We start from the raw sequence: 23,634 nt of genomic DNA on the forward strand, positions 1-23,634 counted from the left end.
AATTACATGTAAAACCATGACACCTACACTGTTGATAATGCATCCATGTTATGCTTTCAACAAATGCCCAAGCTTGTAACACCCCTTTCCAAAAGGTACTTTATTATTATCTGTGCTTCAACCTGGGCTATTTATACTTAAGTAATTAGGTATTCTGCAATTCAATCACATGTTGACATGCCTATAGGGAAAAATCATAAACAAGTGCATCTTTTTGTCTCAGCACAAAGTCATAAAATTTCATTTTTGCTCCTCCTCCAGTAGAGTCAATCTGAGGTCAGCCCCTCAACCCTGTATCTGTTTAAATAAACTGATCCAGCTGTTTGCTGCGAAAATTCCATTTACACCCCCCTCCCTCCTCCCCCCTCACCCTTTCTAATCAGCACGCAGGGCTCTGTTCTGAAACCAGTTGGAGTGGCCTGCAAGACTCTGCAATTACAGCAAATAAAACTGTGAACCTCCAGCATACTCTGCAGAAAGCCTAAGCCTACCATGTAATTACCACAGAATATAAGTATAAAGACACATACACGTATGTGCATATGCACACGTATGTTTGGCTCTATGCACACCTATATTTGTGCAATCCAGCCAATCAATAAAAAATCACCTAACAATCTCGATGGTCTCCTTTTATTTTTATTTATTTTAGTCAGAACACATGCGTCGGTTCCCGCCTTGCTGGAAATTCAAAATTGTCATTTTTGTTAATGATTTAAAAAAGAGGGAAAAGAGGAGTTCCGAAGGTGTCAGCAGCTTCTTTACAGGGATCCACTGTAAAAATAAACTTTTTAAAAAATGGTTGGTATTCATACAAGTTAACGACTTCTCACTGTAGTATTCAAAGGTGCTCCCTACCCCAAATGTGCTGGTGGTCTTAGAGTCAAAATAAAAGAAAGTGCCATCGGCACATTTACAGGGTCAGTACTTAAGGCTACGCAACACATACACATTACTTATGCTTCTGTGACAAATAGTGCTTTCTAAAACGTAACGCCACATATCCACCCATACTTTTTGATACATATATCTCTGTTTTGTCCTAGGAAGCCAACTACATTTTCTTCATTTATTATCATGTGTTATATTTTTGGGATCTATAAAAAGGCCTACGTATATCTGGAAAGCCAGATATAGAAAAGATTAGTTGCTTCCAATCTCCACACTTGATATGGAGATCACCTTTAACATTCTCCTGTAGATCTTGACACCAAAAGAAAACAGGGAAATCAAAGGGGGCTTTTGGTAAAAACAACAAGGGGGTCTCTTTAATCCCTGTGGCAGCATTAAGAACTGTTGTTTAACAGTAGGAAGCCATTACCTCACAATCCCCTATAGTTTCTCTTGCCAAACTGAGTCAAGCATTTCCATTAAAAGACCTCTGAAGTTAACTTTAAAGAGTTACTCTGTCATCTCAGGGCCTCTGCCTTACTACATAAAAACAAGCCTGGTTAGCCACAATGACAAAAAGCACAATGACCACTGACAATGCAGAATAAATAGCATGTCATTCAAAGTACTGTATAACTGTGGCTGCTCACTTATCCAGAAGTACAACATTTCAGTTTATATCTACAAGTATGTAGGTTTTACTATGGGGTGCCCATGTTTACCAATTTTATTGCAATGGTCCATTTATTCAAGTTATTAATGTCACTGAATTATGTTTGCTAAATGTACTGAAATGAAGCTATCAAAATACAGAAAGTGAAAAATAACAATTCATGCAGTCAAATCATATGAAGTCATGTTTGGCAAACAACACCCCCTGTTTGTTTCTGCTCCTTGCTCCAGAGGCCAGACCAGGACTGCAACATATCACTGAGAGAACCTGAGTGAGGGCGCAGCCACTGCTCTCTGCTCACTTTAGAAACATAATACTGGAAATTTCTCAAAGCTCAGCAAAGCCATCAGTCACACAGATCACTAGGTTTTTCATTAAGCTCAATTCGACTTCTTCGGCAGAAGTGGGGCATTTGTTAAAAGGACTGGATATACAGGGCTCTGTAAAGTGAAACACACCGAACAGCAAGCATCACCACAATCACTGTCAACTGGGTACATACATGTGCTTGTGACACTTCAAACACACAGTGTGTCACAAAACCAGCCATTGACTCGAAGGCAAAGACAACATCAAGCTGTTACATGATGAATGCCACTGGGTTGACTGTTTTGTTTTACTTTTTTCTCCATTCATGAAACCTTTTTGAAGCTTGAAGATTTCAGCTTTGTGTTCCCCAGTCGACCAAAAAGGGTGCCTCTCAGTTTGGCACAGTGTTTCTAAAAAACCCTCTAACCTTAATCTGCAGAGTGACTGAGACTCCAGCACACCATCGTTTTATTCCCATCATATTCAGCTTCCTTTACAGTTGGACAAGAGAAGATAAACAGAAGAATGGGGGCCAAAACCAGCACCCAGTTTATTCAAATATGGTATTTGTTTTGATCTTTGACCATATTTGTAACTCTGGGCTTAGACATCTTTGAGTCACATCATCTACAGACCTATGGCAGCTCTCTGAGAAAAACACATTTATCACCCTTTCTACTGGACTGTCTCCCACACAACTTCTAGGCATACTGAAAACCTCCATGGTTCAATACAAACCTAAGTGTCATTAAATATCTCCTTTATAGCTAAAAAAGACTGCTCTCTGCAAGCACATTTTTATCCCTTTTTCATGCAATTGAACATATGAAGGTTTACAAAAGGCTAGGAAAACTCCATTCAGTGGTTCAGCAAAGAATTCGAATTCCAGGTCTTTCTTTCTGAATTGCCAAAGCTAATTCAAATGCCATAAAAGCGTATTATTAACATTTAGCCTCAACTTATTGCAAGCAACGCCGTTTAAGTGCACCACTCAGTGATTGCTAATCAAGAGAAAAAAACTGTTCCTCAACAAATTGCTTACCCAAACCCAAACCATTCTTTTATGCTGGTTCCCTAATCTTTTAATAATCCACATCAAGTACTTTAACAATGCTAAGCCTGCACCTATTTATAACAGCTTTATTACACCTCTCTCTACCTCAGCATATTATTATAATTAAAAATAGACCAAGCAATTCCCTCACATTTTAGATGGCTTTTATTTAAAAAAGAGAAAAGGTTAAGAGGAGTCCACAAAAATGCAGGCTGTTTATTGTCAGCTCAGCCTGGAGCAGTTTATGATGTAAGCGAGAGAAGAGGTCTCCAAGGGCACAGTTCTCTGCCTGTTGGAGCTCCGGCTCAGTGCACAGAAGAAACACCACTCTCCTGTTCAGCAGTTGTTGACACAATATAGGTGGAGATCAGGTCTGTGCAAGCACTGAATTCCAGAAAGGCAAAATGTGTGCAAACACTCCAGAAAAACCTGACAAGAACAGACCAAATCCAGGCCTGCGAAAAAGAAAAACTACTGGGTTATTTTTTATTAATGAATTGTGATTTTTCACAACATTTTAAAGGAAACTACACAACAAAATTCAAAACCGACAGAGGAATGTCTTTTTTCTTTTTTTCCATTGTATAAATATTCCTATTGTTCATCTATAACCTCAGGGGTATAGAGTGTGTTTGGTCTAAAACACCTTTAAAGGCCAAAGAGGCTGTCACTACAGCACCCTGACAGAAAACACTGGGATTGGGTGCTTCAGGGCACAGGGTTAGTCTTGGTGTGGCACAGAAAAAAAAACCTTGGAAAAGTCCACCTTTTTAATATTCTTTAGCACAATTCCTACATTCCCTTTTTTCAATACAAAATCCTGAGAGAAATAAGATAAATAAAAAAACGGACATCCATGTGATCTCTTGTACAGTATAATGAATGTTGAAATTTCAGTGTGATTCTCCCATAGGCCGTGACAACCCAAAAAAAACCTAAAATGCAATTTTCCTTGCCTTTTGTAACGACCAAAAAAAAAAAAAAAGATGTGAAAGTCACTATGGGTCATAATGGACAGATGGCTGGGACTTTCCCAACAAAACTGTCTGACTTCCTAATTTATAAAGGTAAAGTATGGATGTCTTAAGATGCTCATTGAACCTTTTTTCTTTTCCATATATCTTTTGGATTCAGACTGGAAAGCAGGGGAAGGGAGCCCCAGTTTAGCTGATACTTTTATAAAGTAGCCAGCCACATGTCCACAAATCTACTCTTCCTGCTTTTAAGACTTTCATAAAAGCAGCCTTATTGACAAAACAATCTATCGTTGATGTTTAAACACCATCTTTAAAGGTATTATTAAATTACATCAGGAAGAAAAGAATGGACAATATGTGAAACCCGATGACCCCTCAATTGATTTTAGATCACTGGTGTTTATAGAGTGTTCTCAGAATGTCTTAGCTTTTACAGTTATACCAAGCAGCCCTCTTTGCATTAATCTACAAAGACTTTTTTTAATATTGCTACAGTTTAAAATGCTGTCAGACTGCCAATTCGCTGACACTAGTTTAATCTCCCTGTTTACTGCTACAATATTGCACTACATTTGCCAAGAACAGATATTTAAACTGCTGACACTTCAATCACCTGTTACATGAAGCTAAAAGGAAAGATTTTATTGAATTTGAATATGTATTCTATTAATACAGATTTACTGCACTTAATATAATAAATCAGAATTTTTCACTTTTATGACAATAGACATACTCTACATACACACTAAAGAAAACCTGTTTGCTTTGAGTCCAAAGCCAGACGTCATCATTAATAAAAAAGACAGTTGTCTCTTCTGAAAAGCTGGTATTTTATCTTAACCAGAAAAAAAGTGATTAAGACAACATTACCAATGTAATACCTTAGGATCAGAGTTCTTTGAAACTTACACATTCTGCAACATATAATAAAGGAAGCAAAATCATTTAAGGCTTCTAAGAGGAGAAAAAAAAGATTTTCTTATTTTGTTTTTGTCAGCAGGATTGCTTCTTTTTATGATCCTCAAGCCCAAAATAGTTTTGTTACAACAGCACTTCTAATTTGATAGACAAATTTATGTTAAAAGGAAAGCGAGGGTACAGACGACAACGAAGAATATCTCATTAGGATGACAGATCTGTTAACTGGCTGGGGAATTCCAGAAAATGTCTGCTGCATTGCATTCATGTGATTTTTACCACAAAAAGCCAGTTAATGTAATGTATGTTGCTTTTACTGTGACAGCACCTAGTGCTGTTTTCCATGCTTGTGCAAAATGACCAACTACAGCTACCAGCCTCATTAACTGACATGTTTCCCTGTACATACCTGATTGGTGAAGCTAAATAAAGGCGCAGAACAGTTCTTTATCACAGCTGATAAGATACAAAGTGCTATACCATTCAGCTCCTGTTTTGTTTTTGGAGCTCTGGCTCTTTGCTCTGATAAACAACAAGCACCTGGGAGCAGTCTGCCAGTGCAAACATTCAGTCAAATCATGCTCTACGCTAGACATTCCCTTGTCCTCCACCCAGATGTTACTCTTTGCGTTTCTAAATCTCAGATAGCTCCACCCAGATGTTACTCATTGGACAGCCCCACCCAGAGCCCTTGTCTCCTCCCAGCAGCAGGGCCAAGCGACATAACGCTGGTGTGTGCGTGGTGTGTCTCTGTGTGCATTTTAAATATATATACACTTTTCATGTATTCCCTCATGCTGTGTTCCTGCCAATAATTTATGAGTGATCTGCACCCAGTCTGCCCTTTAGCATTTTTATTTGATCACAACAGCAGTGATTTACAGTGCTTCATCATGAATAATAAAAATAAATCTACTTGTGTGTTAACAAGTTTTGGAAGAACAGGGTATAGTTTATTTTTTGCCTTAAGGAAGCAGCAATCCTGTACCCACACTTTTTGTATAAAGTGGACCAGCAGTCAAAGAGATCTTGTTAATACTACACCTGTTTGACGTAACACTCTCAGTAACCCTCTGGTAAGTTCTTAAAATATCAGCAAAGAAAGTGATAAACATGGCAAGAAATAAATAGATCACTTTAAGTAAGTACAGTACATAACAATTATGGACGGTTAATCACATCTAAAAAAAGGTGATAATCCTGATTCAGGCAGTACTCAGCTAAAAGGAAGACATCACAGAATGAAATGAAAGTTTGCAAAGCAGCAGGTTTATGTTTCTTGGGATCAAAACAGTCACTTAATAAAATGTACAGGGCAGTTTCTGCTGTCTCTCTGTAATGTCACAACAAGGCGTTGTTGTGCTTGAGTTAAAAATAAAGCTTGGGTTTGCACCCTGACTAGCTTATGAAAAGCAAAAGCTCTTCTAGGGAAACAGCCTTTTACATCATCAGGTCAGGAGGTAATATCACCAGGGTTGCCATGGAGACACCCAATTGTGGGCTCTGACCGAATGCAACGGCAGACTTCTAAACTCAAAATCCCTTCCAAATTCCAGCCTACGGTGTGCTCCTTTTCCCTGTTTACACTCCAAGAGGCTGACTGATCCTGGCAAGCAAGTTCAATAGCTAATACCCCTTAGATTAACAAAAAAACGAAGCAGCTCAGCAGCCACACTATTACAGTCCTTATTCCCTGATCAGCCACACACAGATGCATTGAAATCATTTAAAAAAAAAAACGAGTGATAACGTGACTGGCTGTATACTGACTTCAGAACCCTGTCTAACACAGCTGAAAAATTGATCTCCCATGGGTTGCTGTAAGGTCATAGAAATTGATAACCCCAACAAGCTCCCCTTATGTCAGTCTGCCTGTGTCCTACCGATAGTGCACTTTGTAAATTAATCCTCCAAAGGCAAATATATTGTAAGCAGCTAGTCATCTGTAAGGTACTAAATTGAACAATACATGGGATTATGTTGACAGAAATTACATTTTCTGTAATGGGGTTTAATATATCTGAAATCTCTCCCATTGGCCCATGGTCTCTATAACCCAGCAAGGTTTGTTAATGCAGGTGATGCATACATCAAGGTCCAATTTATTCAGCAAAATGGATTAGGCCATGTAATCAGAGCCTTAGCAATATTAATCTCTGACACTTATTGAATGAGAGAAAAAAAAAACTTTCTTGTTGCTGCTAGCAAGCTTTCAGAGGAGTTTCTGCCTGCACTCTGAGCGTTTTATGGCATTTCACATCAAACGAACTGGAGTTTCCCCCATCAGACACTTGTGCACAATGTTTGGGCAATTAATTCGACACACTCACTAACAGTGGGTGTATCAAAACACCTCTCTGATAAGTAGAGGGCAGAAGGTTTAAAAACCAGACTAAACGACTGTTTTCACGGTGATGCAAATCATTTCTTGTTAGAAAAATGTATTGCCTAACCCCTCATCTAGGATCGTATTATTATTATTATTATTATTATTATTATTATTATTATTTCTCAGAACATTGCAATGCAAGACTTTTGTAGGGGGTGGGGTCTTATCTGAGTGGAATGGGATTAATTAGATGGGAATTCATATTAGTATAAATAAACTTATGTCCTACATCACTGGAAAAATTCTACAGGCAATATCCCTTTTGGATTAATTGATTCCAAGGGAGTTCAGACAGTAAATGGAAAAGGGTGAGATGAAGAATGAAGGGGGGGGGGGCGGGTGTTGTATTAATTCAAATCATTAGCTGCACATTGCCAGAGGCTGGAGTATTGATTGCATGTAAACACAAAAGCCAAATTACTTACCAGTTGTTCACTTGTAGTATAGTGAGCCCTGTATCTTGTGCCAACTGCTTCTTCTGTTCTTCTGAGGGGTAGGGGTGCTAAAAGATAACAGAACAACAACAAAATAAATAAATCAATTAAATAATTAATAGTTTCATTAATTAAACACATTTTGAAAAAGGAAAAACATAGCTTCTGCTATCAGCACTATGGAAGAGTCTCAAACCAGTCATTAATTAGTGTGAAAAGCGAGGTGTGTCTCTTTCTTAGAATCATTAATGGAATATGAAATCATGTAATTAATGGCAGCAAAAGGCAGGCCAATTATAAAGTTAAGTGAAGTGTAGAAACAGCTACATTAATTAGGGTACTGGCAGAACAACCTCACTCAAATTTATTCTAGACAGTCTCATTTCTCAGCAGCAGTAGGAAGACATGAAAAACTATATTTAATATTGGATTGAATGGAATACAGAACAAATATTTAAATAGTCAAGAATTTTGCTTCGAATGTATTGTTCTACTTTGAAAGGCACTGCATTCACAGTTCAGTACATCGTAATTCTCTCACCTAAACTTAATATGACATCTTCATTTTTCACAATACTCCACACACCAGCCATGAAACCACTTTTTTGTAAAAGGGACTTTTTCAAAATAGCCAAATTTGCCATTATTTTCCTAAACGTTATTTTATAAACAATGTATTTATGTAAAACCCCATTGCTTTTTTTTAATTGCAGGGTGCACATTTCAATATACCACATAGTTCTAGACCTGATGTTACAATTTAGGACGTTTTCAACAATGTGTACTTCACATTCAAGGCAAGGATTCAAGAAAAGAATTTATGAGCTGTATAAAACAAATTTATATCTGAATAAACATTAATAATGAAAAAAACACTTTTAAAACAGAAAGACTTTCAGCTCGGAAAACACATTGAAGTTTCACAGCCATAAAGCACTGTTTATTTGAGGGGCTATGTTTATAATATGCTACATCAACACAATAAACTGCTTTACGGTGACAATTTTCAGTCCAGCTCTTCATGAAATGGGTCAGTGGTCAAACCCCTTGCTGCGTTTGCAAAGGCAGTCTGAGACCCAGCATTTTAAAACCATTACCTCCCAAAGCATGGCTGGATTAGCTGCAGGAAAATTAAACTCAGGAACCTGCATTGCTAAAAGCCATCACCCCACACGTTTGAAGCACTGTCAAGAGCTCACTCAGGTAGCATTAAACAATTTGTAAAAACCACTTGCTTCTGGTTATTTAAAAGATACACAAGCCTATTGTTCATGCAATGAACACTGTATATTTGCATTATTCTTCTGAACATTTAAAGCAGGTAGAGTATTGCAGAGGTACTTGAAAAAAACTTTAATAGTCAGGGAACAGGCACTACCAAGCATAAGACTGCCTAGGCTAAGAAGCCATTCAAAATCACAATACATAAGTAATCAAAAACTGTTTATACACATTACTTTTAATATTTGACATACTATTTTGATTTAGAGCAAACCTAACATGACACATTCAAGAGGTTTCTTTTCAAATTTCTGAATCCAAAACTAGACTTTAAATTCCGATAACATATCCAAATTTTCCTTGCACCAATGGAAAATATATTCCTACAACATTTCTGAATCTCTTCAGTAGAATTTGCGCTGCATGTAATATGAATCATTTACAAATGTAAGCTGTGGACATGGGTCTCTGTGAAGACAGATGATTTCAAATGTGACCCTTTTTCTTTCTGGGATCACAACCTAGAATGTCTGTAAAGGGCTTTCTATTGAGCTTATTTACAGGAATTGAAAAAAATAAGTTTTATATTTGTATCATTCTTTTTTGTCATTTTCATGTGATCTGATTGTAGGTACTTGGAACAAACTGTGTCTAATTTCTTGCTGAATGTTATAATTGCAATGTTGCCCCCAGCTAATGGAATGGAGAATTCTTGCCTCCATACAGCAATTTCCAATGTTTAGGATTTTCTTTTCACAGTGTACTGGGGTAATTTTAGCCACCTTAATAATGAAGTCACTGTAAGGAAAATGACTGCTTTAAAATGTGAGAAAACAACATTCCTGAGGCATGGTTTATTTAGAGTCATCTGATCGCTTAATACTCTGACAATTGGCTTAGAGCACTTTAGACTTTTTCTGAAACATATATAATTGTTCTAATCACATGAATGCCATGACTTCATGCAATTAGTTCTTTCATCTTAACCTTTTTTTTTAAAGATGTAACTCTCTGCCCAAATTTATTTTATGGCTAAATCTTTTTTAAACTTAGTGCCTGAGAATCTGTCTTTTGTTACTTTCCAAAAAATAAAACGACAGAAAAAGATACCTCATGACTTGAGGACAAACCAGTATGCCACAGGCAATGATACTGTACAAACATTGCCTGTTCTGTTGCTGTCCCACCCACATGCTCAGAGAGGCCTACACTAGAAATCAGCCAGACATTATGCCAAAGACATGCAAGATAAAGAGGAAACTGTCGCCGTTTTCTTTTTCTTACCAAAGCCAATATTAAACAGCCTTCTCTGACTTATCACCAACAATCCCTCTATTTTAAAGCATTTATAACCCCTAATGATTTTTAATTGGGCTCAAAAACTTTTCCCACCATATGCTTTCATACTGGTACATTTGACTGACCTGTCACTATAACACAGAATAAGCTAACAAGTCCACTGCTGGTTAAATATTTAACATGCACATCACTTATCTAACACACATTATCACCGCAATCAACTCAACCTATCTGAGTCACAATTTACTGTTGTCCAATAATTGATTTGGGTGATTTGGACACTAATTTGTTGTGTGAACATGCCATTCCCTCTTTAAAGTTTTATGATTTGCAAACAATCAGAGTGGGTAAGTCTACTCAGAGTGAAGCCTGAGGGACAATGGCAATGCAATATGAGGGCGAACAAATGCACATCTCAAAATTCCTAGGAGAACAAACAACCACATAAGAGCAAGAAACAGTACACAGGAGAAACAACCTTCTTTTTGATCCTGGTGCTCTACTTCTGGCTGTAGATGAGCACTCGTTGGACAAGACTGTGAGTCATAGGTCTGTACACAGTAATGTAAGCAGAGTATGACCTTCACTGAATTAATCCAACAAGCATGCATTTTGGGAAAGCCAAACAACAGTTTTGTTTTAAAGACTGGGGGGAAAATTGTGAAGCAAAAGAGGGAAACCATTTCCAAAACACAACAGAATCTCAACAGTTTTAAAGGCAATGTGTGAAAATACAACCATCTAAATATTTGCTGGAAAGCCAAAATATCAGCCTAGGTGCCAGCCCTTTACAAAAAGACGAATGCAACCTGAGATAAAGAAACTTCCTAAAAAAAATAGAAAACCGAAACGGCTCCTAATTTTAGGCTTGACTAGATTTCCAAAATACAGCTGCTCCAGGCTTTGTTTTACGTGACAGTCAATCATGAGAATCTTCACACGGGTCACCTCCTTTGCGTATCATTTCCACATGACCTGACCTTTGTTTCTTAACAGTTCCCAAGGAACCACACCTTGTGCCATTAGAAACAGGAATCGCCAAGTTGATAAATCAGAAACCGCATCACATGGTAAACGTGAAAGAAGATCACTGCACACTCAGGGCTTCTCATGCAATAAATACACAGAATTCTGTGTGACTGTTCAGTTGTCTTCAATTATGTGTGAAATCATGAGTATTCTTATGTAGGCAGGTACGGCATAATTCCTTGTCGAGTCAAATTTACGGCACATCTTTTTTAAACACGTAATCATACTTCACTATGAACTGTATGTGGGCTTTTCCTTATTCATAAAAACATTAATCTTAAATTTAATGATACTGTGTATATGATTCTTACAAGTATACAGATCCCACAAGTGACTGTATCTATGTGCCTAAAAGTCATTAAAAGTTAAAAGAATATTATTTTCTCACTCTTTCTGGAATACTATTCATTCATTTTCTGAAACACTGAATCACAAAATAATATATAAGCCCAAGATTTTGTACTTGAACTAAGTTACATCAAAACATACCAAACAACACTGGAAAATAGTTTGGTGTTGTTGATGTTCTCGTCTAAGAATTATTTCGTTCTTGGCAATTATTGTAGGTTTAAGTGTTTTCTCAGGCTCAAGCGATGCTTTGAGAAACACATCTAAAGCACAGATGGAAAATTTCCAGCCTCCTATCTTAATGATACTTCTTGTCCAAATGTTCTCCTTTCATCAGAATTTCCACCAGTGTCTGCAATTATGGATGCCAGAATGGCGATACACTTTTTCTATCTTATCTTCCTCGTGTAGCTGAGTATCAATAACATTCCCTCCCTGGCTGCCCTACCCTCTCTGACAACCCATGGCTACAGCTGTAGAGAATTTCAAAATAATCCTGCCCGGAGACTGTCATGGAGATAATGGCAGCCTATATAGTCCCTCTCCACTCTCAGAATATCTACACTGCAAATTTAATGTGACACTGGCTGGTGAAACCACTGTGGAACATTTAATAAAGCAACGCGCTGGTAAAAGCTTTTTCCCTGGCTGGCCCCGCCCCCACCCCAAAGAAACATGTCACTTGCTGGAAAAACAGAAGAGAATGGAAAGGAAAAAAAAAGTATATTAATCGATGGGTTATACTTTAAAAGGTTTTGGAAAAAGGCCGCAACACAGAGGGAGGACCCCTGGACGATCTCCAACTTGCCCCTTATCGAGGCAGCGTTCTGCTACTTGGCTCACTGGGTTGGGAGAGTAATTTCGGAAGTTCTTTTATCCCTTTTCCTCCTTCTCTCCTCCTCCGCAGCGAAGTTGAATGCATTAATATAAGCTGACCTTGAGGTAAACTCTGGTATGTAATGAACAGATCCTCCCTAAAACCCTTGTACATCCATTTAACTACTTAATTGCAATTTCCCCACCCCCACCACCATTATCAACAGTGGCATTAAAGTTATTAAAAAATATATATTTCAAGGAATGTTCTTTTTTTACACCGAGTGATTCAGATTAAAGAGTCTTTCTCCACCAGGTTAGCTTAATAAAATTAGTGCCTGGTGAAAACACTGTTAAATTCCACTGTGGAGACAGAATGAATACCAAGATGGGAGGAAATAGATAAAAAATGCTTCTTTACTCCAGTTAATATAGTAACTCAGATTATCAATACCAGTAGCCGGGGTTTTGTAAGCTTCCTTAAATGGCTGGTCTTGAAACAAAGTGTTTATATAACTTTAGTCCTGATGAAAAGTATGAATATATGCCAAAAAAGGACCACAAGGTCTTCCATGGGAGTAGATTTTTTCTCAATATGTATACAATGAAAGGAAAGGAAAATTCCACTGTGTTTCTTTCTATTCCACGTTTTTCAACTACTTTTTTTTAAACAAAAGTGAGGCTCATCATGGGCCATTTGTCTTAAATTTTTACACTCTACTATAGTAGTACTTCTGGTAGTTTTGCTTTTAAACGCTTCGACATTCCAGGTTCCATGCTTGTGTTTTCACCTCAGTATTATTCTCCCTAAATCCACATGGAAACCCAATGGCCCCCACGGAATGCTTTTGGCTTGGTACAGCAACTTTTTGGCTGGCATCTAGTATCATGAATCCCCCCCACACCCTACCCCCACCCTCACCAAGCTAAATCAATCTTTTTTGGTATGGCTCCTAAATAAACAGGATTAGAACTGAAGTTTACTGTCCCTCCTACTCATTCTCTGCTTACATTAACTCTCCCTTTACCAGCTCCAAAGAACAGATTCCTCTGCTTGTCTTCGTCAGACTTTTACCAAAAGGAATCCTTGACTTCAAGCAGATCAGACAAGGGTTGCCTTAAATGTTTAGATAAGGAAACACCATTCTAGTAAAGAAAGCTGCAGCTCCTTTAGACACATTGATAATAATGTACAGTACCATTACACCATTGCTACAAAAAACATGGCATTCTTTGACAACTGAGGAATAAAGGTCTATCCTGTAGATAACCACACCAACAGCAACAAAGAAAACACCCTCTTGGAGTGAGTTTGGAAATAAACTGGAAATTTCAAATTCTTTGGTGTGTAGGTGGTATAGACCATCCTTTATCTGAAAAGAGACTTTTGAAAAAGGAAAAAAAAAAGATCTGGCCTTGGCAACTTCATTTCCTCTGCCTCCCTATGACAGATGAAAAAAAAAATCTAAAAAAATCCCTGAACAGCGACAGTACCAGTTTCCTATCCAAAATGTCCTACTCAAAAAACACTTTGCTGATTCTGTACTTGAAAGCAGATTTAGAAAAAAAGATCTACACTCATGTATCAAATACTCAAATTAATCCTTCCAATTTTAAGCCATCTTTTGTTAGTTTACTGAACAAGTAAAGTGCTATCCCTATGGGTATCATATATAACTTGCCGGCTTGCAAGACGTTTTATGCATAATCATGTAATTAAAGCATAAGAATGGGAAATCTGATGCAGCAGGCAAATTCTGTCAATGCATCAACAAAATATGAGTCAGGACAGAACATTATGTGGACAATAAGTTATTGTATTGAGCAATAAAGAGTCGTGTTATCGAGAATGAACAGAAGAAAGGAAGAAAGAAAATTAGCGCAGGAAAAGACTCCAAATACAGAGTTGAAGAAATGAACACCCTGTGCTGCAGTAAACCTCAGACCTGTTAACTGGAAGGCCAAGGCGTTCCACTTGACATGACGTCCAACATAAATTAAACATAAACCTATTTACCCACCAGACCGACATCCCGTTTTCCTCTGCTATCTGCATACAGCACTGACCACTATACCACACACAGGAGGTGCAGAGTAAACAATCGCCAAGCCTGCCTTCCCAGATAAGTAGATGCCTAACCAAAAATAAAACTTGGGGGGCAACAACCGGATCTGATAAGGCCCTAGCATCCAAGTTGGGTTTGAAGTGCCTTCGGGTGGGAAGTCCTTAAGTTATACCTGCTTTCCAGAAATGACTACGTCTTCTAATCAGTTCTCCGATTATATTGATTTAAATGCGAGAAAGATATATTCAAAAAGCTGGTGGCAAAGGAACAGCCTCGACGTCTTGAGGACATGGGGCTGTGTTCAAGGGAAAACACAGAAGGACCCTGTCAAACACATACTGTACAACATTCCTTCTCCGTAAGACCAGTGGCTGTGAGTGCCAACGTTCTTTCTTACAAGTGTTGATTTTCCCAGTTCAGCTGCAACAGGAGTATAGCTGTATCTCATTAGAGATCATTGTCCCCAGCAGAAAGCTGGATTTAAGGGGGATGCTTGCTGTTCCACACCTGCTGCTTAGGTTGCTATGTAATAAGGACTTCATGCAAACAGTGACTTGAGCTTGCTGGACTGCAACTGATGAGTCTGGGCTAATTCAGGGGTGATTATGTAGTTTACTGGACCACTAAACCTCTTTAAGCTTGTAATTACTGCCTATTTGAGTAAAGAACATTCAAAAGCAATTCACTGCACCATGCCTGCCACAGCTGGAAGCAGGCTGCCAGCAGTCTGCAGGGGACATTAATATCTACAGGGACGCAGATTTGAGCACAGCAAGCAGGTAGCAGCAGTAGCTGCAACAAGGGCATTCCTACTACAGTATCCCTGCCCTGTCTAAACAAATGAACAACACACTATGCAAATATGTACTAGTCAGGCCTGTTTTTGGTTACCACGGAAGAGTAGGAGTATAAAAATATGCTGTTTCTTTTTCCAAACAGCATCTCAAAAGTAAAATATTTAAACTGCAAAGCTTCAGCTATGCATTACAACCATAGACTGATATTTGTGAAATCAAATCCAACTGCCATTTCAGTCTCCAAATTCTTGTTCCATGCAAAGGAAACTCCACATGCATTTATCAATAAAGGAATTTGGTTACAATTCTACACCTTGATGGGGAATCTATTCCATTTACTTTACTTTCAAGGAAATTATACTTACTTAATGCCACTGAAACGTGATACTCAAAGGAAGCAATTTCAGGACCACAGAAAATTCTAATAACCTGCCGATATTATTATGTTATTATCATAATTACCCTTTTGCCCCCACTATTTTAATTAATGCTCATTTTAAGGGCCCGCGGGGAAAATAAACTTAGTCAGGGGATGGAAAAGAGTTAAATGTAGGTAAAGGTATTTTGCAATTGCTCCCTTATGCCTGCTCAATGCTTTGGATGAAAGAACCAGAAACGAGTAGCACACTTAAGAGCTGAAGAAGAATCCTCTTCTGTCCACAGAAGAAGGTTTTTAACTCCAAAAGTAGACCTTATTTAATAGTAGTCTGCTATCACTGCAGAGCTTTTCAAATCAATGATTAATCCAATGGAACAAACAACCAGGCACACATTACATCATTAAACACATATCTGTATATGAATAGAAGACAAATCTAACAATTCGCAGGCATCTTGACTGTTCAGTTAAGAGTCCAATTTAGTGCCACTAGCCTCTAGGAGAAAGAATGCAATACAAATATATTCATCAGCTTATAATAATACATACACAAATCACGTTAAATCAAGTGGGTCAACTTAAACACATTTACCAACTGAATTAAAAATAGTCAAGATTATTTCTATAAACCTCCCAATATTGTTTTTCCTGCACTGTCTCTTAAAGGGAACATGGCGAAGTAAACACCAGAAGACGAGGGTCCATTATTCCAAGAGATTGTAGAATACAAATTTAATAATTCAATACTTGCTTACTTTAGATGCTATTTAGCAGAATAAGAAAGATGTCGGGAGTTAATACTCCCTTGCGCTGGTTTCCGTTGTTTTGTTTTACAGCAATCAATGGGAGCAAAGATAAAGGCATTTTAAAAGGGTCTCAGATTCAACACAGCTTTGATATTGGATCCATTAAACAATTTACAGACTTACAGATGATGGCATAAAATCATTTAATTTATCTTCGTCAATGATAGTTGTGTTAACAGCAGTCAATATACACTCATTCTGTTGTTCCTGCTATTCTAATCTTACGAAAAGGGAAGAGCTGTAGAGCAAGACCATGACAGCCCATGTTGAGCCAAGTTACTAACATTCTGGGCTGAATAAGTCCTTCATACTATTTGTCTAGTCTATAGGATTATGTTTGCAGACTTTCAGTGCTATTTTATTTTTTTGAAGTTGTTCACTCTCTAGACCACCATACCTTTTTACAAAATTATGTCTTGTGTGCTCCTTTTCCAGTTTCAAGAAAAGCTAGTTGAATACAGATGCAATACGGAAAATCAAAAATAGCCAGAATTCTGTTAACAAACACCTGAAAATATTGTTCTTTTAATGTCCAAAATTATTATAAGTCACCTGTTGCTAAAAAACTCACTACTTACCGGCAAAGATTCTGTACACTCTAAAAGAGCTGTCTACAGAGCAGATCTGCTCTAATAAAACCTATTGAACTGCGGAATACAATTGACATCAAACCTCATACAAACTTAAACTCACATACCTTCTATCAATATTGTTTTCAAAATAAGCTGTGATCAGAACTCAAGCCTTTTGCATTCTCAGTATTTATGGAATGGTTTACAGATGCATACAGAAACATAATAACAATAATAATAATGATGACTATTGGTTTGGAACCTTATTTTGCCTTCTTTAAATTTAAGACCAGAAATCTTACTGTAATTATTACATTTACGCTTACACTCTCACTACCATATATATACTGTATATATATGCCAAGATATTGTATGTAAATATGTAAATGCATATAGGGACAGAAAAAGCAAAATGATGCTTTTACCAGTGTCTGAAACAGGTAGAGCCATAAGTGGAAGAATGCTTTGTAGCCATTTCTAATATCCTCAGATGCTGCAGAACACAAGAACATGCTAACAGGACATTTTTAGAAGACGTGTCAGCCTAAGATGGCAGTACGTGATTAATGGCTGCATCACCCATGGATCTGCTGCAGTGAGGCCTGGGGTCTGAGCTGACAAACATAGCCTTCGTCCGCAGCCTATCAGCAGATGTAAGCACATCGGCCCTGTCAGGTTGACACATCATTCAAACAACAATGTCAACGAGTATTAATGTTCAATTATCAGCCCTAAAAATAACACTCGCCTTTATGCATTTTGGAAAAGTGCGCGTGGCAAAACTGTAATGCAAAAGACAAGGGCAGAAGTGCCCGTAACGCCAAATAGCTGAGAGCTGGCACTCCAGTGCTGTAATGACACTGCCCTGTGGGACCGATCGAGCAGGGGCATGTTTTCTTTAATAAGTTTTCAACAACCACTCACTGCTCCTGCCACACTTGGCCTTGCAGAAATATCGCAGGGATTTAGAACAAAAAAGGAACGAAAGAGGAAATGCTTGCCACACCCAAACACTGCCATCATTTTGACAGGGAGGGTTTTATTGGAATTTACAAATTACTGTAACCGAATAATAAAGGCTTACTGCTGTTTCACACCTACTAGGCCTGGCAATGTTTGTCTACTGATGTTAGTCCAATAACGTTTCACTGAACTAACATTCAAAGGTTATCAGCTGCCACTAACTCCTGCTAACTGTTCACATGCAGCTGTTAATGAAAAAGGCACAACAGTGTGATAGCTAGGGCCAGCTCTGAGATAAAAGCTTTTACAAAATCTCTGTTTATTTGGACAATGCTATTAAACTATGCTACTGGAACACTGAGGCTAAGAGAGAGTAAAAAATTCCATCGTTGATGAAGGGAATCAGTCCGTAAATCATAGCTGAAGTTACTGCCCGACCTCAGGGTTTGTAAAATTCTCACATTCTCACAAAAGCAGGCCACTGCCTTGTGCATAGAAGCACATGGCAAAGCTAAATAAATGCCCCATTTTATTCTGCATCTGCTGTTGTCTGCAGTTCAGAGGTCACGTGAATTGAAATTTAAATGCCCTTCAGGGACACTAAAGGGGGAGAAAAAAATAATCCACTTTCCTTTTACCTTCAGCAGTAATATTTTGTTTTAAACTTTCTTAATCTTTCAGCCTGCAGAAAGATGGCTAAGGTTGAAAACATCAGGTGTAATCAATCATCCTCAAGATACCCCTTCAAACAAACTTGTTGGAATGACAGCGGTGTCAGTCCTGGTTTCCCACATCAATCTGGTTGGTGCCAATACTTTTTTTTAATTCGCTCTCTGATAGCAAGCCATGCCATTTACTCTGTCAGTGAGTAAGGGTTGAGAATGATGAATGCAGCTGAATACCAGTGGTTTTTTTGGTCCACAAAGACTACCCCCAAAGAGCTCCTTCGACCAAATCCCAGGGGCCTGTCAGTCTTGTAATTGATGATGTTTTCACTCCAAGGTGTGGGACCGGGATGCATCACAGCTCAATGGGGAGCAAATGCAGATGAATTGACTCAGCTGCGCCTTTTTGCCAGTGACTTTTAATAAGCAAGAACTCAGTACTTCCAAATGTTTCTCCGTCAGCTGAAAACAATAGGCAGCCAAACGTATGCAAGGTAAAGTCCAACAAAAACAACACAAAAAAAACCCCAAAATAATTTAAATCTTCAGTCTCACTGCTAGGCATTTACTGTCTGTAATGTTCTTCATCTTTTAATTTTGTGGCGCCTCCAATTCTGACTGCTACTTAGAGACAATTAAGAAGTAATCAGCGACCTTAGGCTGCTAAATTGAATTTACAAATATTAATATGAAAAGACTTTTTCTTGTCATACGTACTGTATGTAAAGACAATATATATATACACAGCAAGCCAAAGCTAATTTGGGCTCATACTGTAAGCCTGTACATTTTGATTTATATTTTCAACATTATGGAATGTGAGTCTCATGAGATTTGAGCAACCAAGTTATGAATGTGAAATGGAAGCCTGAGAAGTGGGCTCCCTGCCAAGCCTGTGACAGTGTGCCTTGCCCAGGTTGCCATGGGTGATCAGTGTGCTGACATCCTGGGGCTCCGGCAATAAACAACCAATGACTAATGGCATCTGAAACCTCTGTGACCTTTGACCTGTATGGCCTGGGCCGTTTGACGAGGCATTTCGAGAGACTCCCACTAACTGCTACCATGCCTGTGCCATTTATGAAAGTGTCCTTTTGGTCCAACAGTCCCCGTAATGGTGGGTGAATCGTATCCATGTGGAGGCTGAGTTCATAAAGTTGAAGGCGGCGGGAGGCGACAAAAGACAACAGCATCTCGGAAGAACTTAACAAAAACTTCAAAGTCTGATGTCACTTCAAAATGATTTAATAACTGAGATGCCAAACCTGGGAGGGATATGCTTCTGCATTTCTTACAAGACAACTAATGACCACTGATGTATGTGTCTGTCGCGCTGGAAGCAACGGCGACAAATATCCGAAATTCGCATCTTGCACAGCAGTTTTTGCGTCCTTGTCATGAGGGATTTGGTCCTGTTCTAACACCAAGGGCTATCGACTTTAATACACTGCAACAAGCAGGCTTGCGGCAACACTAACCGCCAAGTATGCTGTCCGAACCTTAATGATAACTTTCATCACGGCGCATTGTCACCATAGCAATGCGACCGGACGGGAGTAACTGACAAGGTTCTGTCATCACTCAGTACCACATTACGAAGCCCAGGCCTGACAGCTTTCAGGACGTTTTTTTTCATCCGATGAGAATAACTAAATACACGCACAACAAGCCCGAGAGAAATGTTCCAGATTTTCGGAAACGTCAACAATTTTTCCATTGGTTTATACCACATGCATTCAGCTAAAACGAACTGGGCTCAAGAAGGCGTCTTAGTTTTCCTCTTTGGTCTTCATGGTTTATTTGAAAAGGAAATGTAGTTTTAAAGGTACTTTTACAAAGTTATCTCTAAGAATGGGAAACTTTTCAACTATATAAAATGGTGTTCTGTCAGTAATGGAAAAGCAAAAAAAAGCATGAGTATACATGAAAAAAACAGGATTATTTACATCTAGTCTAGAGGCCTGATTTGTTTATCGGTGAGACCACCTGTCATTCTATTCCCAGTACTCTGCTTCCTTCAAGCAGTATGTAAAGACAACACTGAAAAAGTATCCCCCCTACAAAATCACACACAGTTTTCCAAGCATTAATTCACAGCAGGGTCATATGCTGAACATCTGTCATTCTGTCCTAAAATCTATGAGGCAAAACCAGAACACCACCACCCTAACTGATTTTTCCTAGTTTTGACTTAAGTATTAAAAATCCATCAGTCCCCAAAAGGGCACATAGTAATTTCCAGCTTTTAGGCAATATTTAATTTTTTATAAATTTCTCCCTGCAACTGGTACGTTTTGAGTGCTGAAATGAATTATGGAAGTTTTCACACCTGTTTCTGTTCAAAAGCTGCTGCATTGAGGTTTGTTTAATGTGCTTCCAGGGAAAATAGCTACCCAGGCATTGTTACATCTGTGTGCAAAGGGTGGTAAATTAGCTCCTAATTGCATTAACAGGGATTATGCCTTCCAGTTCAATTTTTACATGAACACTCCGTGAAAAAATTCAGAAAGCTCTGCTGTGGTTTACTTTTACGAGCTGCGATCATGGCTCCTTTGCATTCAGAAGCTAAATATTCTGTTTACAAATAAAAGAAGAAGCAATGAGCCAGCTTGCCAGGGTAATAATCTGTTGTTCCAGCAAGGCCTCACAACGTCTGCATGGCAACAATCTGAAGCCTGGGTTTCATCTAATTACTCTATCACATAATTCCACAAATTGCCTTTTCATTGGGGAGCCGAGTGCAAAATACAGTCACAGTGGGATTTCAGGCAATGGCTTTCATTTACTACTCATTTCTTGTTAAATTAAACAAGAAAATACCATTTGTGAAAGGGAGGAGAGAGAGGAAAGAAAACCTCCAATTACATGCTAGAGAAACAGGAAAAACAGAATACCCATTTCTCGTCAGGATGCCTGGCACAATTGTACCATTATTGTTAAGATAAACAGAACAAACAAGGGGAAAAAATAACTACAATGGTTGGGCTGTGGCTTTTGTTTTCTTAACCACAAGTTTATCACAATGTGTTCACTGGTACTTGAAAATTTGCACAACTCCCAATAAACGGCAAGTGTTTTTTGTTTTATTTTTTCCTCTGGACTCTAAAAGAGCCGTGCATGTACAGTACAAAAAAAAGTCAAATAACAAAATACCTCAGTGTATAAAAAATAACTGGTTTAAGACCTGATGTGAGGCTTTCTAAATCTAAATCCACTAATGATTCCCAAACAATGGCTCATCACAGTTCTACATGTGGGCTGCTCAAAGCCCACCTCTCTCCCCTCCCCACATGAAAATGACTGCCTGAGTAAAAGAGCACAGCAAACCACCCACTTTCCATTTCACAGTAACGTCTCCTTGCACACTCACACTTTCGGCTGGGCTGAATTCCTCACAAGCCTGGTTGTAAAAAGCTTTGGGACTTAATATAACCTTTTTAACAGCTCACACACTGACTCTTCCTCCAGCTACTGCGCATTTATCTGCTTTTTTAGGGCTAAGGACAACTGTAGCAAGCAGCTGCAGTGAGAAAATCATTTGGAAAAACACCACCACCTTTTTCTGAAGAGGACTAACATTGTCAAGCTAAATAAGGAAGGTATGCAGCATTAGATTTTACTCCAGTGGATGATTTCACAAAAGAAAAGTACAAGTTATTAGATAAAGATCTTGATCTTTAAAATTACTGCTGCTGAAGCCTATTAACGCTTTGCTTATGGATGCATTTCTACAATTAATTCCAGCATGTTAGCAGTACTCAATGTCTTCTATGCTTGCTTCACCATTATTTATGGAATTAAATCATATGCATTGAAATTCAATCAAACAAAGTTAGCTTTTTCTACAAACCAGAACTCTCATAAATAAATTCCTTGATTACATTCTTCCAAAAGTGTACCTTTTTTCTATACAATCTACTGTATCAGAAAGTAGACATCGACCAGGCTGTTCACACTCCCCAAAGGGAACTGGAGATGAACGGACAGAAAACTCTTAAAACCTGTGTGCCACTCGGTCACATGTCTCCACAAGACATTGCAAGCTGTATTTTAAAGTGAAAGACTTGATGTGTGGAGGAAGCAGAAGGATTTTCTTTTTCTAAATGGTTTACCTTCACAAGCCCGATATGGTCCATCATATATCAAAAACAAAGTGATTTCAAATGAGCAAAACAGCCAGTTTGAAAGACGTTTTGCAATTCATTAACCTAACGACTTCACCTTCACCTCTAGTTTAATATTTTCAACTACATGGATATTTCAGATGTGTTTCTGTCAATAAGCCAAGCACATTTTGAATATGAAAAAATATATGTCTGTATATACATTGTAAATAAAGCTTTTATTGACAGCTTTTAAACAAATGGATTTAATCCAGTATGCAAGACCATTTTATACACTCACCAAAAACCAGTGGCACACATTTTAATTTCTATGCACATTTCCCACAGGCGCTAAAATATAAGGATTGCCTCTCTGCAGAGTCACCCATTTGGCAGTCAGACAATTTCAGGTTACGAAGCTTAGCTAGCTGCACGAATGCACAGATCTGACCTCCCAGGCCTCCTAGCAGAATGACTGTTTCTGGCAATACAGCAGTCTCCTGTCATAAGGTCTGAATTTAGACCCAGCGTCTGGACAATAGAACTGCCTTATTCACAATTCACAGAAAGGCATCCAAAACCATTTGCATACTTGGCCTGTCAGAATTCACAGCTTCCCTCCTAATGTCTATGGTGCATCAAGGCAGACTGTCCTGTACTTCAATAGGTACTCTGTAACAGCGTGGAAAATCGTATTTCTTTTTCTACTGTAGACGCTAATCAACAACTGTGAAATGTAGTACTGTATAATTAATGCCTTTATACATGAATCACTTATCACATTTAGGCAAAGGGAAGGCAATAACAAACACCCTTGCATATATTATTGCAGACCCCAAGATATGCAGTGTGTATTTAGCAATGGCGTTCAAACTCAAACACCTTCACCTTTCAAAGGGACTCTGACAATTTTAGAATGGAGGTG

General features: G+C 38.4%; 1 protein-coding gene across 3 annotated transcripts in view; it reads right to left on the reverse strand.

Annotated features, from left to right (window-relative positions):
* The window catches only part of LOC102686232 (homeobox protein Meis1), a 63,810-nt gene that overhangs the window by 9,712 nt on the left and 30,464 nt on the right, over nt 1–23,634 (reverse strand). For all 3 annotated transcript variants that reach the window (XM_006638592.3, XM_069180083.1, XM_015362927.2), the window contains exon 9: nt 7,637–7,713. In XM_006638592.3, the coding sequence (XP_006638655.1) occupies nt 7,637–7,713 (77 nt within the window). The remainder of the gene's footprint in view (nt 1–7,636; nt 7,714–23,634) is intronic.

The sequence above is a fragment of the Lepisosteus oculatus genome, chromosome 17 (assembly GCF_040954835.1).
Source record: "Lepisosteus oculatus isolate fLepOcu1 chromosome 17, fLepOcu1.hap2, whole genome shotgun sequence".
NCBI lineage: Eukaryota > Metazoa > Chordata > Actinopteri > Semionotiformes > Lepisosteidae > Lepisosteus > Lepisosteus oculatus.